The sequence below is a fragment of the Oncorhynchus masou genome, chromosome 11 (genome assembly GCF_036934945.1).
Source record: "Oncorhynchus masou masou isolate Uvic2021 chromosome 11, UVic_Omas_1.1, whole genome shotgun sequence".
In the NCBI taxonomy this organism is placed as follows: Eukaryota; Metazoa; Chordata; class Actinopteri; order Salmoniformes; family Salmonidae; genus Oncorhynchus; species Oncorhynchus masou.
The window spans coordinates 34,791,375-34,813,519 of NC_088222.1; the positions used below are offsets into that span (position 1 = coordinate 34,791,375).

At 44.4% G+C, this 22,145-nt stretch overlaps 1 protein-coding gene across 2 annotated transcripts in view; it reads right to left on the reverse strand.

Moving 5' to 3' along the window:
* Nucleotides 1-351: 351 nt before the first annotated feature.
* The window catches only part of LOC135548584 (mediator of RNA polymerase II transcription subunit 13-like), a 119,347-nt gene continuing 97,553 nt past the window's right edge, over nucleotides 352-22,145 (reverse strand). Inside the window, exons 18-30 of one of the 2 annotated variants that reach the window (XM_064978336.1) lie at nucleotides 21,123-21,346; nucleotides 17,719-17,908; nucleotides 17,083-17,494; nucleotides 16,747-16,957; nucleotides 11,379-11,570; nucleotides 8,959-9,182; nucleotides 8,398-8,540; nucleotides 8,132-8,290; nucleotides 7,360-7,548; nucleotides 7,054-7,205; nucleotides 5,118-5,282; nucleotides 4,740-4,840; nucleotides 352-2,013 (exon numbers count right to left, since the gene is read on the reverse strand). In XM_064978336.1, the coding sequence (XP_064834408.1) occupies nucleotides 1,881-2,013; nucleotides 4,740-4,840; nucleotides 5,118-5,282; nucleotides 7,054-7,205; nucleotides 7,360-7,548; nucleotides 8,132-8,290; nucleotides 8,398-8,540; nucleotides 8,959-9,182; nucleotides 11,379-11,570; nucleotides 16,747-16,957; nucleotides 17,083-17,494; nucleotides 17,719-17,908; nucleotides 21,123-21,346 (2,495 nt within the window). In that variant the 3' untranslated portion in view covers nucleotides 352-1,880. The other variant, XM_064978337.1, reaches the window with a different exon arrangement.

Here is a 22,145-nt window from a genome sequence, read left to right on the forward strand (position 1 = left end):
GGTCTCCAGGACCGGGACTGTCAGTGCTTTCATCATCCTTGCGGACTACTATGTGCCTGAATCACAAGTAATTTTTTCTTGTTGACAGACTTTTTAAAATTTTAAATGCAGATCCTGTAACAATCCCGATTTGGACCATGACTTAAAAAACGGGCACTATTTGTATACATTCAAATCAACATTTTCTGAGTTCAAATAATATATAGATACATCTGTATACAGGCCTGTCTACACACAAAAGCAGACCATAGTCCAAAGGCCTAGATTTTAACAATAGAAAATGTCTTGCAGTCTTATGCATGAATATGTTGAGATGTCAGAAGTATGCAAGAGAAGATACATGACATTGGATTTTAGTGAAAGTACAGTTTTATTCCGAACAGGCGAAGATACAAGAGATCAATCTTCCTCTGTGCACAAATAAACACTGCATATCCATGGGCTTCCCTCCATATCCGGTTAAAGTTCATTTACACCACACATTTACTATCACATAGAAGTAAAATAGAGTTGGTCTAAATGCATCCGTAACCACTCAGAAATGGTGTCAAAAAAATAAACCTCAAAAGCCAGTTGGGATTTGTATGGATAAGAAGAGGCATAGTATCCTCGTATATATATCAGACTGATTACAGCTGCGCTATCTGTGTAGCGACCATTCATGTAAATTCGCAAGTTCAGGCTGGCTCGCCAGGCTAGCGGTATAGAGGGATGTGCTAAAAAGGACACTGCATTTCTGAAAGGATAGGAGCTCTTTTTGCTCTATTCTTTTTTATTCCTCTGTCAAGATCTGTCACAAGACAGGGGTCAAACCTGAGGTCAGCTACATCCAAAAGAAGCCAATGGTTTTCTTCCAAATAATTGCACATCACAATCCCTCTCCCAGTAAGCAAGAACCACAACAAATGCACAGGTAAAATTGAGTTGACGCACTTTATTCCTAAAACAGAAGCCGCACCACCCATCGCTGGCACGGCATTCATATATAATTATTTATATATATTGCCGTTTATTTTTTTGTTGTCTAAATGTGTGGTATAAAATACTATATATGACAATGTACCTCTTTATTTGAACACAGTGAACTTCATTGCTGTACAAGTCCTCTGCTGCTACAGCTTAGCTGTAAATCCTCCACGCACAAAGGCATGGACATAATTCTCCAATCTACTTCTTCTGTACATCGTGACAATACAAATATTCTGTCCCCAATACAAAAAATAATACTCTAAAAGCAAACTACTGCGACTTTATTTCATTTTTCTGGGGGGTTTTGTTTGTTTTTTAATTAAGAAGATTACATATATCTTAGACCAATTGCCTTAAAGCAGGAAGGCGATATAAACCTTCAAGATATTTTTTATATATATAAAAGAGATTAAGACAAATCATACATTTAAAAACTTACAATAAATAAGATAGATGCAGGCATTTCATTTGGATAAAATGTCATCCAAAGGAAAAAAGGGAATTTTTCGGGTCTTGAAACCAAGGATCCATTCAAGTGTTTCGATCACTGAAATGAGACTTGATTTCCAATACTTTACATGTTTCCCAAACGGTTTTGCCACAGTGTTACCATGTCATTACCACAGCAAATACAATGGCAACCGGGATCTCTCTTTTTCTCTTGTTCCTGTTATTAGCATCACCCGTTCCAGAAATCTCCCTTCTTCTTCTTCCACCACAGTGGTAGGAGCGGACTGAGATGTTTCTATGACCCGTTTCTATTGCCGTCACTACGGCCAAGGCATTCCTTCCATCCAGCAGCCTTCTCTAATCTACTCCTATTCAAGTCCAGCATCACCCTGCCAGGTTGGAATTTCCTTTGGCATGTCCCCTAACTTCCTCCCCTTCCCCTCCACCCTTTAGGCTATTTGTTACAACATCTTCATGATGAAGTTGTACATCTGGTTGAGCACCACAAAGTGAATGGGCAGACAGGAGCGCCGATCCTGCGTCGCGGGGTCACACGTCAACCAGGAAAGGGCATTGTACTGCTCCAGCACAAATCTACAGAGGGAAGGAGAGAGGAGGAGAGACACGGCATGTGTTATTCACAACGAACACACCTCTCAAAGTGAGCACAAACCTTGAGATCAAGTGGAATACATTACTCTCTCTTTGATAAGCACTTTAGATAGACCAGAAATTGATTGAAAGCATGTCGTAAGATCTTTAATGGCTGAGCCGTGGATGAGATCGACCCTTTGACTGTGGAGTGTATTTGTGACCGCATAACGTGTGTGTGGTCTCATTTTTATATCCTCGTGGGGACCTGAAATCCACAAAAGTCCTCACAAGGATGAAAAAATAATAATATTCTCCCTCGTGGGGACATTTCCCACATCCCCATGAGGACAAAGGCTATTTTAAGCTTAGGTGTTAGGTTTAGTCTTACGGTTATAATTAGGGTTAGGGGTTAGGGAAAATAGGAATTTGAATGGAAATACATTTCTGTGTATGTGTGTGTTTACTAGGGATGGGAATTTGACATTTTTTGACTGTTCGAGTACTCACGTTTTTTTTAATCAAATGGAAAAACACATTTTTAGAACACAAGGTCCGTGCTGGAAAAACATACAGTAAGTGCACATTTATCTATATGCCATCAGATAGCAACAATGATTAATTTATCATAACCTTTACGTACTCAGTATGTGTGTGTAGAGGGAACGGTCGGAACGCAACTGAGTGAATGAGATACGGAGGGGAAAGGCATTTAGGGAGAAGAACAGTGCGATGTTTGGATTGGTTTCTTTTTTGTAGTGCCCCGCAAATGCACATGTACAAATGGACACTAGAGTCAAAACAAATTAATGTTGTCTTCAAGACAAAATTTCACTTGCCTGTTCGGGCAGCCACAAAGCACATTCCACCAAATAGTTTTACAGTATTTGACGTCCGTTCGAGTACTCAAGTATTCTGCCCTAACAGATCCACAGATGATGCAATCTCTATTACACTCAACACGGTCCTTTCCCACCTGGACAAAAGGAACACCTATGTGAGAATGCTATTCATTGACGACAGCTCAGTTCAACACCATAGTGCCCTCAAAGCTCATCACGAAGTGAAGGACTCTGGGACTAAACACCTCCCTCTGCAACTGGATTCTGGACTTCCTGACGGGCCGACCCCCAGGTGGTAAGGGTAGGCAACAACACATCCGCCAAGCTGATCCTCAACATGGGGGCCCCTCAGGGGTGCGTGCTCAGTCCCCTCCTGTACTCCCTGTTCACTCATGACTGCACAGCCAGGCACGACTCCAACACCATCATTAGGTTTGCCGATGACAACAGTGGTAGGCCTGATCACCGACAACGACGAGACAGCCTGTAGGAGGTCAGAGTGTGGTTGTCACGCCCTGGTCGAAGTATTTTGTGTTTGTCTTCATTTATTTGTTTAGGCCAGGGTGTGGCATGGGTTTTTGTATGTGGTGTGTTTGTATTGGGATTGTAGCTTAGTGGGGTGTTCTAGTTAAGTCTATGGCTGTCTGAAGTGGTTCTCAATCAGAGGCAGGTGTTTATCGTTGTCTCTGATTGGCAGCCATATTCTTTGAGTGTTTCGTGGGTGATTGTCCTTAGTGTCCTGATGTCCTTGTTCTGTGTTTATTTACACCAGTAAATGCTGTTTCGGTTTTCGTTATGTTCTTTGTATTGTAGTGTTCGTAATTGATTCGTGTTTTACGTTTGTTTATTAAACATGGATCGCAATCTACACGCCGCATTTTGGTCCGACTCTCCTTCCCACCTAGAAAGCCGTAACAGTGGTGCCAGGTCAACAATCTCTCCCTCAACGTGCTCAAGACAAAGGAGATGATTGTGGACTACATGGAAAGGAGGACCGAGCACACCCCCATTCTCATCGATGGGGCTGTAGAGGAGCAGGTTGAGAGATTCAAGTTCCTCGGTGTCCACATCACCAACAAACTATCATGGACCAAGCACACCAAGACAGTCATGAAGAGGGCATGACAAAACCTATTCTCCCTCAGGAGACTGAAAAGATTTGGCATGAGTCCTCAGATCCTCAAAAGGTTCTACAGCTGCACCAGCAAGAGCAACCTGACTGGTTGCATCACTGCCTGGTATGGCAACTGCTCAGCCTCGACTGCAAGGCACTACAGAGGGCCCAGGACATCACTGGGGCCAAGCTTCCTGCCATCCAGGACCTCTATACCAGGCGGTGTCAGAGGAAGGCCTTAAAAATTGTTAAAGACTCCAGCCTCGCTAGTTATAGACTTTTCTCTCCGCTACCGCATGACAAGCGGTACCGGAGAGCCAAGACTAGGTCCAACAGGCTTCTAAACAGCTTCTGCCCCCAAGCCATAAGACTACTGAACATCTAGTCAAATGGCTACCCAGACTATTTGCATTGCCCCCCCCCCCATACACTGCTGCAACTCTGTTATTATCTATGCATAGTCACTTTAATAACTCTACCTACATGTACATATTACCTCAATTACCTCGACTAACCGGTGCCCCCACACATTGACTCTGTACCGGTACCCCCTGTATATAGCCTCGCTATTGTTATTTTACTGCTGCTCTTTAATTATTAGTTATTTTTTTATTTCTTATTCATATTTTTGGTGGGTATTTATTTACTATTTTGTTTAAACTGCACTGTTGGTTAGGACTTGTCAGTAAGTATTTCACTGTTGTATTTGGTGAATGTGACAAATAAGATTTGATTTGATTTGAATTCCTTGATTACCCATCCCCAATGTTTACCTGAGTACGTCTGAGGTCTGATTGGAGTCGAGGGGGTGGGAGTGTTTGCTGTGCAGCAGTTCATCTGATTGCACTGAAGACACGTGGAGGTGCAGAGAGGCCTGGGGAAAGACAAGACACAAAGGAAGTCAGTGACAGGCCTCGCTAAACCATTCACAGAGTACTAACAAAGAAAACAAAAGTCACTGATATCTGGAGCAAGTGAATAAAATCTAGGTTCAAATAAAATGATGCGTTAATTAACTATGATCGCTTGATACAGAATCTTGTCAAGTCAAAAACAATTATTTGAAAAATGAATCCTAGATCAGCACTCATACTCTGAGACAATATGAATATGGGCCAAGGAGTATGAGTGCAGATGCCTGACAGATTTACCTTGAGGAAAAGGGGACACTGGTTCTGAGCTTGAGGGCAGGCTGACCAGAACCAGTCAGGCAGTGGGCCGGCTTTGGCTGTGGACACAAAGTAACCCAGGGCCAGGGGCTGCTGCAGGATGTTAGGAGCTTCATCGTGGGACTCCATCCGGTCTGTACTCTGGCCCTGGAAGGGAAGAGGAGGGGGTTCATCTCTGGCGTGTAATAATGTACACTGTAAAAGTCTTTTTGGTTTTTCATACATTACAGAACTGTTCAAGAAAACTAAGTAGCACTAGCATTATCAATCCTGGCCAAATCTACTTTATTATGTTACTTTACTTAAATGTCATCTTTGTGTTCATCTTAAAGGGGCAATCTGCCATTGAAACAATAACAAAGCAGTAGCCTGTCACTGTTTTGGTTTAAAGCTGAGGGCTGGAGTAATGTAACTCTCAAATTCATAGACATATGAGCTAATTATACTTTTCACCATGTTTTCTGTTGATACAATGTAAAAAATAGTTTGAATTACTCTTGTTTACAAAGAAGTGAAACCAGCTTATTTATTATTCTGATGGGGGTATCAAATCAAATCAAATTGTATTTGTCACATACACATGGTTAGCAGATGTTAATGGTCACATACACATGGTTAGCAGATGTTAATGGTCACATACACATGGTTAGCAGATGTTAATGGTCACATACACATGGTTAGCAGATGTTAATGGTCACATACACATGGTTAGCAGATGTTAATGGTCACATACACATGGTTAGCAGATGTTAATGGTCACATACACATGGTTAGCAGATGTTAATGGTCACATACACATGGTTAGCATATGTTAATGGTCACATACACATGGTTAGCAGATGTTAATGGTCACATACACATGGTTAGCAGATGTTAATGGTCACATACACATGGTTAGCAGATGTTAATGTGAGTGTAGCGAAATGCTTGTGCTTCTGGTTTCGACAATGCAGTAATAACCAACAAGTAATCTAACCTAACAATTCCACAACTACTACCTTATACACACAAGTGTAAAGGGATAAAGAATATGTACATAAAGATATATGAATGAGTGATGGTACAGAACGGCATAGGCAAGATGCAGTAGATGGTATAGAGTACAGTATATACATATGAGATGAGTAATGTAGGGTATGTAAACATTATATTATATTAAGTGCATTGTTTAAAATGCTAGTGATACATTTTTACATCAATTTCCATTTTTAAAGTGGCTGGAGTTGAGTCAGTATGTTGGCAGCAGCCACTCAATGTTAGTGGTGGCTGTTTAACAGTCTGATGGCCTTGAGATAAAAGCTGTTTTTCAGTCTCTCGGTCCCAGCTTTGATGCACCTGTACTGACCTCGCCTTCTGGATGATAGCGGGGTGAACAGGCAGTGGCTCGGGTGGTTGATGTCCTTGATGACATTTAAACTAAGCTCATGAGGCATTTATAAGTTATATGCTTCAATAATCAATGGGTATATTTAATTCATTTAAAAGTATGAAAATGGATGTAGCAACTGCAGATTGTGTCTCTTCTGTTCCGCTCTTACCCCCCTGGCGTCTGCCCTGCATCACTCACTCTTATCATTACGCACACCTGCCTTCCCTCGTCACGAGCATCAGCGACATTGGACTCACCTGGACTCACTCATCACCTGTTTATTTGCCCTATATTTGTCAGTTTCCTCTGTTCCCCGCTGCTGCACTGACGGTTGTTTGTCTGTATTATCCGTTTACTGACGCTGTTACCGTCTCGTTCCATGTCCGTTCTGTATTAAATGTTTTACTTCCTGTACCTGCTTCGTCTCTCCAGCGTCATCCATGTGACAGATTGCCCCTTTCAGTTAAAGTTTTTTCCTCGATAAAGTCTGTGCTGGAGTACCTCTTATAGTCTACACAGGTGAGACATGTTGTGGTGTGGTGGGCCTACCTTGCTGCCGTCTCCTCCCTGGTGGTAGTGGCCGCCGGGGGAGTGTACGGGCGAGGTGGTGGGCGAGGCGGGCAGGATATTGATGATGTCGGGGTCCACCAGGTCGTTCTCCTGGTCCAGCAGGTCAAAGATCCCAATGGCGTCCGACCCATCTGGACAGAGGAGAAGAGGAGAGAAACTCAAAAAAACTACTTCTTTCCAATGGACTAAATCAACTATTTACAATAAGGTTAAGAAAAAGGTCAAGTCAAAGTTGAGAGTTGAGAGGTGAGGCCAGAGGGGGGAGCAGAGGTACAGTAGACTCACCGGGGATGGGGTTGAAGGCGATATCTATGTTGGTGTCAGTAGTGTAGTTGGAGCTGGCCACCTGGACGAAGGCTGAGGTGGGGAACACCAGGATGTGGGTGCAGGACGTGTCCTGAGGAGTGCTCAGCTGGGACGTCTGCATGTTCAGAGTGGTGCTGCGGCCGAACACTGAGCCTGTCGACACAGAGTCTGGAGAGAGAGAGAGGTGACAGGTCCACAATATGTTCATCTTCATTGAATCTACATTGAACACAGACAGTATACACACAAATGGAAACTGGTGACATCTGCTATAGCTATCATGCATTAATCAGTCAATTAATTAGTAACAACACTTAATTAATGCAGCAAAAATGTAAGTGGTGCCAATAAAAGCAACCTCGATCTGGCCATTATTATTCAGTCCAGTGCTCTATTGTATTTTATAATTATCTTTGGATCTGTGGAGTATAACCCACAATGTCTGGGTCAAAGCCAAGTCCTGGGAGAGGAGACATCCATCTCCTTTAACCAAAACCACTGGTCCGGAGGGACCCGTCCAGCCCCTCCTCATATACAGCAGTAGACCCCTATTATACACCCACAGTATCAATGGTCCATGCCAGTCTCCATCACACAGAAATCAATGGAGTTTGAGAACCAGTGGTTTATGGCTGAGAGAAGCACTGTCCTCAGTCCCATCAATCTGATAACAACAGGGAGCGACATGCATTATGATAGGCTGCCATCATCCATCAGACACACACACACAAAGGGCTGGAGAACGTAGTACCTGGCATGATGACAAAGGAGCCCTGAGGCTCCATGGCGACTAGGCAAGCGCTAAGGATGCTGGGAGTGTCGGAGGCAGAGATGCCACACATACGACACACCTCCTTGAGACGGCGACTCAGAGACTGCAGGTTCCTCCTGCTCAACAGAATACTCCAGTCTGGGACCGAGGCAGAAAGGAAAGAGAGATGAGTGGGTGAACGAGTAAGACAAAATAAACTCAAGAAAATAAACGTTTAACAGTAAAAATAGAAGTCTCCACCTCACCTTTCAACTCGCCATGTCCCATTCTGCCCAGTCGACCAATCACCACCCTCCATGGCACTGATGTCATCTGCACCAGCCCCAAGCACCAATCCCACAGCTTCTGCAGGCCCGACCTCCGGGCAGAGCCTTTTTTCCTCCGCGCTCTAAACACACACACACACAACACACACACACACACACACACACACACACACACACACACACACACACACACACACACACACACACACACACACACACACACACACACACACATTCTGTCACACACTGAAACGACAGCTGAACATTTAACACAACACTTATTACTACAAATCACTAGAGTTGCCAGGTTGGAAGGAAAGTTGTAGATTGTTGACCTTGCAATATTCATTACTTCACTTCATTATTAGACAGTTTTCATCATTACCTGGTATATCGTAAAAAACGAAAAACTCAAAGCAAAACAAACATTGTTTTGCTTAAAAAAAACAACTGCTAGCAGCAATAGCCTGCCATGTGTAATGCTCTGCTCTGCTCGAGGTTTGCTGACTCTAGATGGTGGTGAGGATGATGTGGTCCCACCTGTTGGGCACGTCGATGCTGATGATGCAGGTCTCCAGCAGCTCTCCGTACAGGTCAGTGCAGGTGGCCAGGAGCCAGCGCTGGTCGTGGGACAGGCAGTAGCCCACAAACAGCACGTTGTACTTTTGAGAGGCCTCCCCGAACGTCTCCCCCAGCTCTGTCTGCTTGTCCTTGGTCGGCGCCAGGATGAACGGAGGCGTGTATAGCCGCAAACACTCTGGTCTCTGTTGGGCGACGAGAGAGGGGTCAAAGGTTAGGGGTTATACAAGGGTCATGTTTATTAAGTAGAACATGTTTTGAAACTGGGAGGTGCTACTTAATTCAGGACTTAAATCTATCTACTCCAGGACTAGAAAGACACATGAGAATCACAGAGTTGGTTAGTCGGCTGAGCCAACATTTCAAAAGTATCACTACCGCTGTCCCCTCTCCCCACCCAAATCCCTGAAGAGATGACATTTATCCAGCTTGCTAAGTAGCTCAGCGTTAGTCTCTAGTACCCACTCCACTCCACTGTGTACAGGGAGAAATGCAATGTAGTGGCTGGCTGGCCTGAGAGAGTTAAATAGGATTGGGTGCCAGTCTAGGGCCTCTCCCTGTCTAAACCTGCAGCCTGGAATCCATTAGGGAGGTCTCAGGGAGCTAGCCAAGCAGATAATGGAAAGAAAACTGTAGAGAAGGAAGAGGGTTATAAGTTCGACTGGTCTTGTTCCAGGACTAAGGGGGTTAGTATAACCCTCTCTCCAGCTCAGTGCTCCCTCTCTTGCTGGCACACTACACATGGCCAGAGCAGAGGGTTGAGGTGCAGAGGACTGAGGAGCAGAGGGCTGAGGAGCAGAGGGCTGAGGAGCAGAGGGCTGAGGAGCAGAGGGCTGAGGTGCAGAGGGCTGAGGAGCAGAGGGCTGAGGAGCAGAGGGCTGAGGAGCAGAGGGCTGAGGAGCAGAGGGCTGAGGAGCAGAGGGCTGAGGTGCAGAGGGCTGAGGTGCAGAGGGCTGAGGTGCAGAGGGCTGAGGAGCAGAGGGCTGAGGAGCAGAGGGCTGAGGAGCAGAGGGCTGAGGAGCAGAGGGCTGAGGAGCAGAGGACTGAGGTGCAGAGGGCTGAGGAGCAGAGGACTGAGGAGCAGAGGGCTGAGGAGCAGAGGGCTGAGGAGCAGAGGGCTGAGGTGCAGAGGGCTGAGGTGCAGAGGGCTGAGGTGCAGAGGGCTGAGGAGCAGAGGGCTGAGGAGCAGAGGGCTGAGGTGCAGAGGGCTGAGGTGCAGAGGGCTGAGGTGCAGAGGGCTGAGGAGCAGAGGGCTGAGGAGCAGAGGGCTGAGGAGCAGAGGGCTGAGGAGCAGAGGGCTGAGGTGGGGAGGGCTGAGGAGCAGAGGGCTGAGGAGCAGAGGGCTGAGGAGCAGAGGGCTGAGGTGCAGAGGGCTGAGGAGCAGAGGGCTGAGGAGCAGAGGGCTGAGGTGGGGAGGACTGAGGAGCAGAGGGCTGAGGAGCAGAGGGCTGAGGTGGGGAGGGCTGAGGAGCAGAGGGCTGAGGTGGGAAGGGCTGAGGAGCAGAGGGCTGAGGTGCAGAGGGCTGAGGAGCAGAGGGCTGAGGAGCAGAGGGCTGAGGAGCAGAGGGCTGAGGAGCAGAGGGCTGAGGTGGGGAGGGCTGAGGAGCAGAGGGCTGAGGAGCAGAGGGCTGAGGAGCAGAGGGCTGAGGTGGGGAGGGCTGAGGAGCAGAGGGCTGAGGAGCAGAGGGCTGAGGAGCAGAGGGCTGAGGAGCAGAGGGCTGAGGAGCAGAGGGCTGAGGTGGGGAGGACTGAGGAGCAGAGGGCTGAGGAGCAGAGGGCTGAGGTGGGGAGGGCTGAGGAGCAGAGGGCTGAGGTGCAGAGGGCTGAGGAGCAGAGGGCTGAGGAGCAGAGGGTTGAGGTGCAGAGGACTGAGGAGCAGAGGGCTGAGGAGCAGAGGGCTGAGGAGCAGAGGGCTAAGGTGCAGAGGGCTGAGGTGGAGAGGGCTGAGGAGCAGAGGGCTGAGGAGCAGAGGGCTGAGGAGCAGAGGGCTAAGGTGCAGAGGGCTGAGGTGCAGAGAGCTGAGGAGCAGAGGGCTGAGGAGCAGAGGGCTGAGGAGCAGAGGGCTGAGGAGCAGAGGGCTGAGGAGCAGAGGGCTGAGGAGCAGAGGGCTGAGGAGCAGAGGGCTGAGGAGCAGAGGGCTGAGGTGCAGAGGGCTGAGGTGCAGAGGGCTGAGGAGCCGGTCCGCTGGTTTACTGCTCTCCCTCCACTTCATTCATCCATTCAAGTCAATGCTTTCCTACAACTGGTTTCCCCACTCTAAATCAAATCACTGATTCAGACACAGCTGTCCCGGTGGTCCAGACATGCCGATCTCTGGTGATAAAGCTGCATATTAGTTAGGATCATGTCAGGATAATGTTGGTCAGTGATGAGTTGTGTACCTCTGGGCTCTTCAGTGCAGTGTCGATGGCCAGGCCAGGGCCAAAGCCGGTTAGTGACTTGACGTTGGTGGATCCGGGGAGGGGCCGCCTGCACTGGGAGAACACTGAGAAGGCCAGGGACTTGAGGTGCTGAGCGTAGATATGACGCTCCTCGCTCCTCACAGGCTGGAGCAGGTACTGGCACGGGATGATCTGAGAGGTGGATACCAGCAGGTCAGCATACAGCGCTAATAAAACTACTGTACATTACATACAGCTCTATTAAAGCTACTGTACATTACATACAGCGCTATTAAAGCTACTGTACATTACATACAGCGCTAATAAAACTACTGTACATTACATACAGTGCTATTAAAGCTACTGTACATTACATACAGCGCTAATAAAGCTACTGTACATTACATACAGCGCTAATAAAACTACTGTACATTACATACAGCGCTATTAAAACTACTGTACATTACATACAGCGCTAATAAAACTACTGTACATTACATACAGCGCTAATAAAACTACTGTACATTACATACAGCGCTATTAAAACTACTGTACATTACATACAGCGCTAATAAAACTACTGTACAATACATACAGCGCTAATAAAACTACTGTACATTACATACAGCGCTAATAAAGCTACTGTACATTACATTAAGCGCTAATAAAACTAATGTACATTACATACAGCGCTAATAAAACTACTGTACATTACATACAGCGCTATTAAAACTACTGTACATTACATACAGCGCTAATAAAACTACTGTACATTACATACAGCGCTAATAAAACTACTGTACATTACATACAGCGCTAATAAAACTACTGTACATTACATACAGCGCTATTAAAACTACTGTACATTACATACAGCGCTATTAAAACTACTGTACATTACATACAGCGCTAATAAAACTACTGTACATTACATACAGCGCTAATAAAACTACTGTACATTACATACAGCGCTAATAAAGCTACTGTACATTACATTAAGCGCTAATAAAACTAATGTACATTACATACAGCGCTAATAAAACTACTGTACATTACATACAGCGCTAATAAAACTACTGTACATTACATACAGCGCTAATAAAAATACTGTACATTACATACAGCGCTAATAAAGCTACTGTACATTACATTAAGCGCTAATAAAACTAATGTACATTACATACAGCGCTAATAAAACTACTGTACATTACATACAGCGCTAATAAAACTACTGTACATTACATACAGCGCTAATAAAACTACTGTACATTACATACAGCGCTAATAAAACTACTGTATATTACATACAGCGCTAATAAAACTACTATACATTAAATACAGCGCTAATAAAACTACTGTACATTACATACAGCGCTAATAAAACTACTGTACATTACATACAGCGCTAATAAAACTACTGTACATTACATACAATGCTAATAAAACTACTGTACATTACATACAGCACTATTAAAACTACTGTACATTACATACAGTGCTAATAAAACTACTGTACATTACATACAGCGCTAATAAAACTACTGTACATTACATACAGCGCTAATAAAAATACTGTACATTACATACAGCGCTAATAAAGCTACTGTACATTACATACAGCGCTAATAAAACTACTGTATATTACATACAGCGCTAATAAAACTACTATACATTAAATACAGCGCTAATAAAACTACTGTACATTACATACAGCGCTAATAAAACTACTGTACATTACATACAGCGCTAAAACTACTGTACATTACATACAATGCTAATAAAACTACTGTACATTACATACAGCGCTATTAAAACTACTGTACATTACATACAGCGCTAATAAAGCTACTGTACATTACATACAGCGCTAAAAAAACTACTGTATATTACATACAGCGCTAATAAAACTACTATACATTAAATACAGCGCTAATAAAACTACTGTACATTACATACAGCGCTAATAAAACTACTGTACATTACATACAGCGCTAATAAAACTACTGTACATTACATACAATGCTAATAAAACTACTGTACATTACATACAGCGCTATTAAAACTAGTGTACATTACATACAGTGCTAATAAAACTACTGTACATTACATACAGCGCTATTAAAACTACTGTACATTACATACAGCGCTAATAAAACTACTGTACATTACATACAGCGCTAATAAAACTACTGTACATTACATACAGCGCTAATAAAACTACTGTACATTACATACAGCGCTAATAAAACTACTGTACATTACATACAGCGCTATTAAAACTACTGTACATTACATACAGCGCTATTAAAACTACTGTACATTACATACAGCGCTAATAAAACTACTGTACATCACATACAGCGCTAATAAAACTACTGTACATTACATACAGCGCTAATAAAGCTACTGTACATTACATACAGCGCTAATAAAACAACTGTACATTACATACAGCGCTAATAAAACTACTGTACATTACATACAGCGCTAATAAAACTACTGTACATTACATACAGCGCTATTAAAACTACTGTACATTACATACAGCGCTAATAAAACTACTGTACATTACATACAGCGCTAATAAAACTACTGTACATTACATACAGCGCTAATAAAACTACTGTACATTACATACAGCGCTAATAAAACTACTGTACATTACATACAGCGCTATTAAAACTACTGTACATTACATACAGCGCTATTAAAACTACTGTACATTACATACAGCGCTAATAAAACTACTGTACATTACATACAGCGCTAATAAAACTACTGTACATTACATACAGCGCTAATAAAGCTACTGTACATTACATTAAGCGCTAATAAAACTAATGTACATTACATACAGCGCTAATAAAACTACTGTACATTACATACAGCGCTAATAAAACTACTGTACATTACATACAGCGCTAATAAAAATACTGTACATTACATACAGCGCTAATAAAGCTACTGTACATTACATTAAGCGCTAATAAAACTAATGTACATTACATACAGCGCTAATAAAACTACTGTACATTACATACAGCGCTAATAAAACTACTGTACATTACATACAGCGCTAATAAAACTACTGTACATTACATACAGCGCTAATAAAACTACTGTATATTACATACAGCGCTAATAAAACTACTATACATTAAATACAGCGCTATTAAAACTACTGTACATTACATACAGCGCTAATAAAACTACTGTACATTACATACAGCGCTAATAAAACTACTGTACATTACATACAATGCTAATAAAACTACTGTACATTACATACAGCACTATTAAAACTACTGTACATTACATACAGTGCTAATAAAACTACTGTACATTACATACAGCGCTAATAAAACTACTGTACATTACATACAGCGCTAATAAAAATACTGTACATTACATACAGCGCTAATAAAGCTACTGTACATTACATACAGCGCTAATAAAACTACTGTATATTACATACAGCGCTAATAAAACTACTATACATTAAATACAGCGCTAATAAAACTACTGTACATTACATACAGCGCTAATAAAACTACTGTACATTACATACAGCGCTAATAAAACTACTGTACATTACATACAATGCTAATAAAACTACTGTACATTACATACAGCGCTATTAAAACTACTGTACATTACATACAGTGCTAATAAAGCTACTGTACATTACATACAGCGCTAATAAAACTACTGTATATTACATACAGCGCTAATAAAACTACTATACATTAAATACAGCGCTAATAAAACTACTGTACATTACATACAGCGCTAATAAAACTACTGTACATTACATACAGCGCTAATAAAACTACTGTACATTACATACAATGCTAATAAAACTACTGTACATTACATACAGCGCTATTACAACTACTGTACATTACATACAGTGCTAATAAAACTACTGTACATTACATACAGCGCTATTAAAACTACTGTACATTACATACAGCGCTAATAAAACTACTGTACATTACATACAGCGCTAATAAAACTACTGTACATTACATACAGCGCTAATAAAACTACTGTACATTACATACAGCGCTAATAAAACTACTGTACATTACATACAGCGCTATTAAAACTACTGTACATTACATACAGCGCTAATAAAACTACTGTACATCACATACAGCGCTAATAAAACTACTGTACATTACATACAGCGCTAATAAAGCTACTGTACATTACATACAGCGCTAATAAAACAACTGTACATTACATACAGCGCTAATAAAACTACTGTACATTACATACAGCGCTAATAAAACTACTGTACATTACATACAGCGCTAATAATACTACTGTACATTACATACAGCGCTATTAAAACTACTGTACATTACATACAATGCCCTGTTCTGTCTTCTTTCATACTGATTGTCCCGTCTGACATCTTTAGCAGTAAAGCAAAGTCTAGCAAATGTTAGTGATAGTTTATTCTAAATAAACAGACACTTCTTGACAATGCCGGACACAATATTTCATCAACACACACAGACTTGTGTTGAGGTTACCTGTACAGAGACAGAGTTGTGTTGAGGTTACCTGTACAGAGACAGATTGTGTTGAGGTTACCTGTACAGAGACAGAGTTGTGTTGAGGTTACCTGTACAGAGACAGAGTTGTGTTGAGGTTACCTGTACAGAGACAGATTGTGTTGAGGTTACCTGTACAGAGACAGAGTTGTGTTGAGGTTACCTGTACAGAGACAGAGTTGTGTTGAGGTTACCTGTACAGAGACAGAGTTGTGTTGAGGTTACCTGTACAGAGACAGATTGTGTTGAGGTTACCTGTACAGAGACAGATTGTGTTGAGGTTACCTGTACAGAGACAGAGTTGTGTTGAGGTTACCTGTACAGAGACAGATTGTGTTGAGGTTACCTGTACAGAGACAGATTGTGTTGAGGTTACCTGTACAGGGACAGAGTTGTGTTGAGGTTACCTGTACAGAGACAGAGTTGTGTTGAGGTTACCTGTACAGAGACAGAGTTGTGTTGAGGTTACCTGTACAGAGACAGAGTTGTGTTGAGGTTACCTGTACAGAGACAGAGTTGTGTTGAGGTTACCTGTACAGAGACAGACTTGTGTTGAGGTTACCTGTACAGAGACAGATTGTGTTGAGGTTACCTGTACAGAGACAGATTGTGTTGAGGTTACCTGTACAGAGACAGAGTTGTGTTGAGGTTACCTGTACAGAGACAGAGTTGTGTTGAGGTTACCTGTACAGAGACAGATTGTGTTGAGGTTACCTGTACAGAGACAGATTGTGTTGAGGTTACCTGTACAGAGACAGAGTTGTGTTGAGGTTACCTGTACAGAGACAGAGTTGTGTTGAGGTTACCTGTACAGAGACAGCGTTGCGGATGTGTGGTGGGAGGAACTGGAGCATCTCCAGGTAGCAGCGCAGCAGGCCCAGGGTCCACACACTGGACCCCGCCTCAGGCTCCTCATAGGTGAAGGGGTCCACAATGTACACCACGATGGCTGGGGGGTATGTGATGGCGTGAGACTCTCCGTCCGTTGGCACACCCACCTTCTCTCGCTCCATGGTGCTGGAGAGGGGGACAAGAGCGAGAGGGGAGTTAGGACGAGGAATGGGGATTCCCTCCAGGCACTCTGTGTGTGTGTGTGTGTGTGTGTACATATGAGTGAATGCGGACCCTGGTGTTGTAGCTACCTCTCTAGGGGTTCAGTGGTTGCCTGGCTGGCTGAGTCCCCCCCGGGGAGTCCTGTGTTCTGCTGGCCCAGCTGCCCTCCCTGGGTGCCACCATCCAGGCCCTGGTTCTGCAAGCCCATGGTCCCAAAGGGAGGGAAAGAGCTGGGCTTGGCAGACTGCATCCCACTGCTGGGCAGGCTCCCTGATGATGCCGCGCTGTTGGCACTGTTGGCTACACCCGTGCTGTTGCTAGGCGCGCTGCCGCTGCTGTTGGGGAGGGAGTGGCCTCCGGGGGTCACTGAGTTTTGGGGGCCGGTCGAGGTGGTGGAGGAGGACCCGGAGGATTGCATGGATGAGGATTGGCTGGAGGCAGGAGGGGGTGTGGGCTGTGCGAGGAGGGAGCTGTGTAGAGGCTGCGCCGCGAGGTATGGAGCTGAGGAGAGAGACAGGAGCAGAAAGCACAGGTTAACAGTAGTCAAACAATCTTTAACACAATCTCATTCATAAGCTGTGTGAACGGCCTCGCATTAGACTTTAGAAACCAGTATAGATATAGAAAAACCAGTATAGATATAGAAAAATAGAAACCATGTTGTAAAACCATGTTCTTGGCAATATGGGCATGGGAGGTCCGAACGTGTAGTCACCAGAACCTACCAAGGTCGTAGCGGCAGACTTGAGCGTAAAGCTTGAGCTTGGCGAAGGCGTCGCTGTTACCGCTGGCAGCCTTAAGGAACCAATCGCTGACAGGCTGCTCTGCCAGCTTCTTGGCGGCCGCTCCACCCACTCTCACGATGCCGTCCGGGTGGTCTTTTGAGATGGGGCGGTGTTGGCCCAGACGACATGACTGCAGGGCACATGGAGAGTGGGGGTAGGGATGGAAGGAGAAGAGGGAGGGGGGAGGGAAAGAGAGGAGGGATGGCGGAATGGTTAGACAACAGCACAGGAACCAACAACTTGAGTGAATGTATGTCGAGGTAGACAGTCCAATAAGGAATGGTACAGAATTGAAGGAGACAGGCTATTGTTTCTGTCATCAATACGTACAGTAGGCTGGGATAGCAAGGTATGGTTCCATTTCATTCAATAATTGAAAAGTGCCCTTTGTTTTCAATTAGGAGTTTTTCTATTTATCACACTGACAATTCACTTCCCAAAATGTCATATCCTCTTAACTCCCAACTCCTATGGTCATATCCTCTTAACTACCAACTCCTATGGTCATAACCTCTTAACTCCCAACTCCTATGGTCATAGCCTCTTAACTCCCAACTCCTATGGTCATATCCTCTTAACTCCCAACTCCTATGGTCATATCCTCTTAACTCCCAACTCCTATGGTCATATCCTCTTAACTCCCAACTCCTATGGTCATAGCCTCTTAACTCCCAACTCCTATGGTCATAGCCTCTTAACTCCCAACTCCTATGGTCATAGCCTCTTAACTCCCAACTCCTATGGTCATAGCCTCTTAACTCCTATGGTCATATCCTCTTAACTCCCAACTCCTATGGTCATATCCTCTTAACTCCCAACTCCTATGGTCATTGCCTCTTAACTCCCAACTCCTATGGTCATATCCTCTTAACTCCCAACTCCTATGGTCATATCCTCTTAACTCTCAACTCCTATGGTCATAGCCTCTTAACTCCTATGGTCATATCCTCTTAACTCCCAACTCCTATGGTCATAGCCTCTTAACTCCTATGGTCATATCCTCTTAACTCCCAACTCCTATGGTCATAGCCTCTTAACTCCTATGGTCATAGCCTCTTAACTCCTATGGTCATAGCCTCTTAACTCCCAACTCCCATGGTCATAGCCTCTTAACTCCCAACTCCTATGGTCATATCCTCTTAACTCCCAACTCCTATGGTCATATCCTCTTAACTCCCAACTCCTATGGTCATAGCCTCTTAACTCCCAACTCCTATGGTCATAGCCTCTTAACTCCCAACTCCTATGGTCATAGCCTCTTAACTCCCAACTCCTATGGTCATAGCCTCTTAACTCCTATGGTCATATCCTCTTAACTCCCAACTCCTATGGTCATATCCTCTTAACTCCCAACTCCTATGGTCATAGCCTCTTAACTCCCAACTCCTATGGTCATATCCTCTTAACTCCCAACTCCTATGGTCATATCCTCTTAACTCTCAACTCCTATGGTCATAGCCTCTTAACTCCTATGGTCATATCCTCTTAACTCCCAACTCCTATGGTCATAGCCTCTTAACTCCTATGGTCATAGCCTCTTAACTCCTATGGTCATAGCCTCTTAACTCCCAACTCCTATGGTCATAGCCTCTTAACTCCCAACTCCTATGGTCATATCCTCTTAACTCCCAACTCCTATGGTCATATCCTCTTAACTCCCAACTCCTATGGTCATAGCCTCTTAACTCCCAACTCCTATGGTCATAGCCTCTTAACTCCCAACTCCTATGGTCATAGCCTCTTAACTCCCAACTCCTATGGTCATAGCCTCTTAACTCCTATGGTCATATCCTCTTAACTCCCAACTCCTATGGTCATATCCTCTTAACTCCCAACTCCTATGGTCATAGCCTCTTAACTCCCAACTCCTATGGTCATTGCCTCTTAACTCCCAACTCCTATGGTCATATCCTCTTAACTCTCAACTCCTATGGTCATAGCCTCTTAACTCCTATGGTCATATCCTCTTAACTCCCAACTCCTATGGTCATAGCCTCTTAACTCCTATGGTCATATCCTCTTAACTCCCAACTCCTATGGTCATATCCTCTTAACTCCCAACTCCTATGGTCATATCCTCTTAACTCCCAACTCCTATGGTCATAGCCTCTTAACTCCCAACTCCTATGGTCATAGCCTCTTAACTCCCAACTCCTATGGTCATTGCCTCTTAACTCCCAACTCCTATGGTCATATCCTCTTAACTCTCAACTCCTATGGTCATAGCCTCTTAACTCCTATGGTCATATCCTCTTAACTCCCAACTCCTATGGTCATAGCCTCTTAACTCCTATGGTCATATCCTCTTAACTCCCAACTCCTATGGTCATAGCCTCTTAACTCCTATGGTCATAGCCTCTTAACTCCTATGGTCATAGCCTCTTAACTCCCAACTCCTATGGTCATAGCCTCTTAACTCCCAACTCCTATGGTCATATCCTCTTAACTCCCAACTCCTATGGTCATATCCTCTTAACTCCCAACTCCTATGGTCATAGCCTCTTAACTCCTATGGTCATATCCTCTTAACTCCCAACTCCTATGGTCATAGCCTCTTAACTCCTATGGTCATATCCTCTTAACTCCCAACTCCTATGGTCATAGCCTCTTAACTCCTATGGTCATATCCTCTTAACTCCCAACTCCTATGGTCATAGCCTCTTAACTCCCAACTCCTATGGTCATTGCCTCTTAACTCCCAACTCCTATGGTCATATCCTCTTAACTCTCAACTCCTATGGTCATAGCCTCTTAACTCCTATGGTCATATCCTCTTAACTCCCAACTCCTATGGTCATAGCCTCTTAACTCCTATGGTCATATCCTCTTAACTCCCAACTCCTATGGTCATAGCCTCTTAACTCCTATGGTCATAGCCTCTTAACTCCTATGGTCATAGCCTCTTAACTCCCAACTCCTATGGTCATAGCCTCTTAACTCCCAACTCCTATGGTCATATCCTCTTAACTCCCAACTCCTATGGTCATATCCTCTTAACTCCCAACTCCTATGGTCATAGCCTCTTAACTCCTATGGTCATATCCTCTTAACTCCCAACTCCTATGGTCATAGCCTCTTAACTCCTATGGTCATATCCTCTTAACTCCCAACTCCTATGGTCATAGCCTCTTAACTCCTATGGTCATATCCTCTTAACTCCCAACTCCTATGGTCATAGCCTCTTAACTCCTATGGTCATAGCCTCTTAAGTCGCAACTCCTATGGTCATTTTCATGATTTTTTTAATTTTTCCTGAAGAAAAACGTCTTGCTTCAGCTCTCCAAAGACGCCCCATCTCTTGCATGGTAAATGGACGTTAACGTTGTAACGTTCTCCAGCCTTACTTCGTAGACGGCGGTGAGGTCCCTGAAGAAGTTCTTGGCCCCCTGGAGCAGGGCCTCGTTGTCGGGACAGACCACCAGATAGCCCACGTCCCTGTGGGAGCCGAAGGGGTCCAGCAGCAGCTTCTCCCAGTAGGGCAGGCCGAAGGGCGACAGCACCACAAAGTCATACTCAAAACCCACCAGGAAGGTAGGGATGGGCAGGGGCTCAGGAGACTCATCTGTGCCTGATGGAGGGAAGGAGGGGGGGGGAGGAGAAGGAAGGATGCAGGAAGAGAGAGGCAGGAGAGAAAAGAGAAGGTGAAGAGATGAGTAGGGGGCAGGAGTGAGGAGTGGAGAGGTATAAGAGAAGGTGAAGAGATGAGTAGGGGGCAGGAGTGAGGAGTGGAGAGGTATAAGAGAAGGAGAAGAGATGAGTAGGGGGCAGGAGTGGAGAGGTATAAGAGAAGGTGAAGAGATGAGTAGGGGGCAGGAGTGAGGAGTGGAGAGGTATAAGAGAAGGTGAAGAGATGAGTAGGGGGCAGGAGTGGAGAGGTATAAGAGAAGGTGAAGAGATGAGTAGGGGGCAGGAGTGGAGAGGTATAAGAGAAGGTGAAGAGATGAGTAGGGGGCAGGAGTGAGGAGTGGAGAGGTATAAGAGAAGGAGAAGAGGAGGAGAGGAACAGGAGTGAGGAGTGGAGAGGTATAAGAGAAGGAGAAGAGATGAGTAGGGGGCAGGAGTGGAGAGGTATAAGAGAAGGAGAAGAGATGAGTAGGGGGCAGGAGTGAGGAGTGGAGAGGTATAAGAGAAGGAGAAGAGGAGGAGAGGAGCAGGAGTGGAGAGGTATAAGAGAAGGAGAAGAGGAGGAGAGGAACAGGAGTGAGGAGTGGAGAGGTATAAGAGAAGATGAAGAGATGAGTAGGGGGCAGGAGTGGAGAGGTATAAGAGAAGGTGAAGAGATGAGTAGGGGGCAGGAGCAGGAGTGGAGAGGTATAAGAGAAGGAGAAGAGGAGGAGAGGAGCAGGAGTGAGGAGTGGAGAGGTATA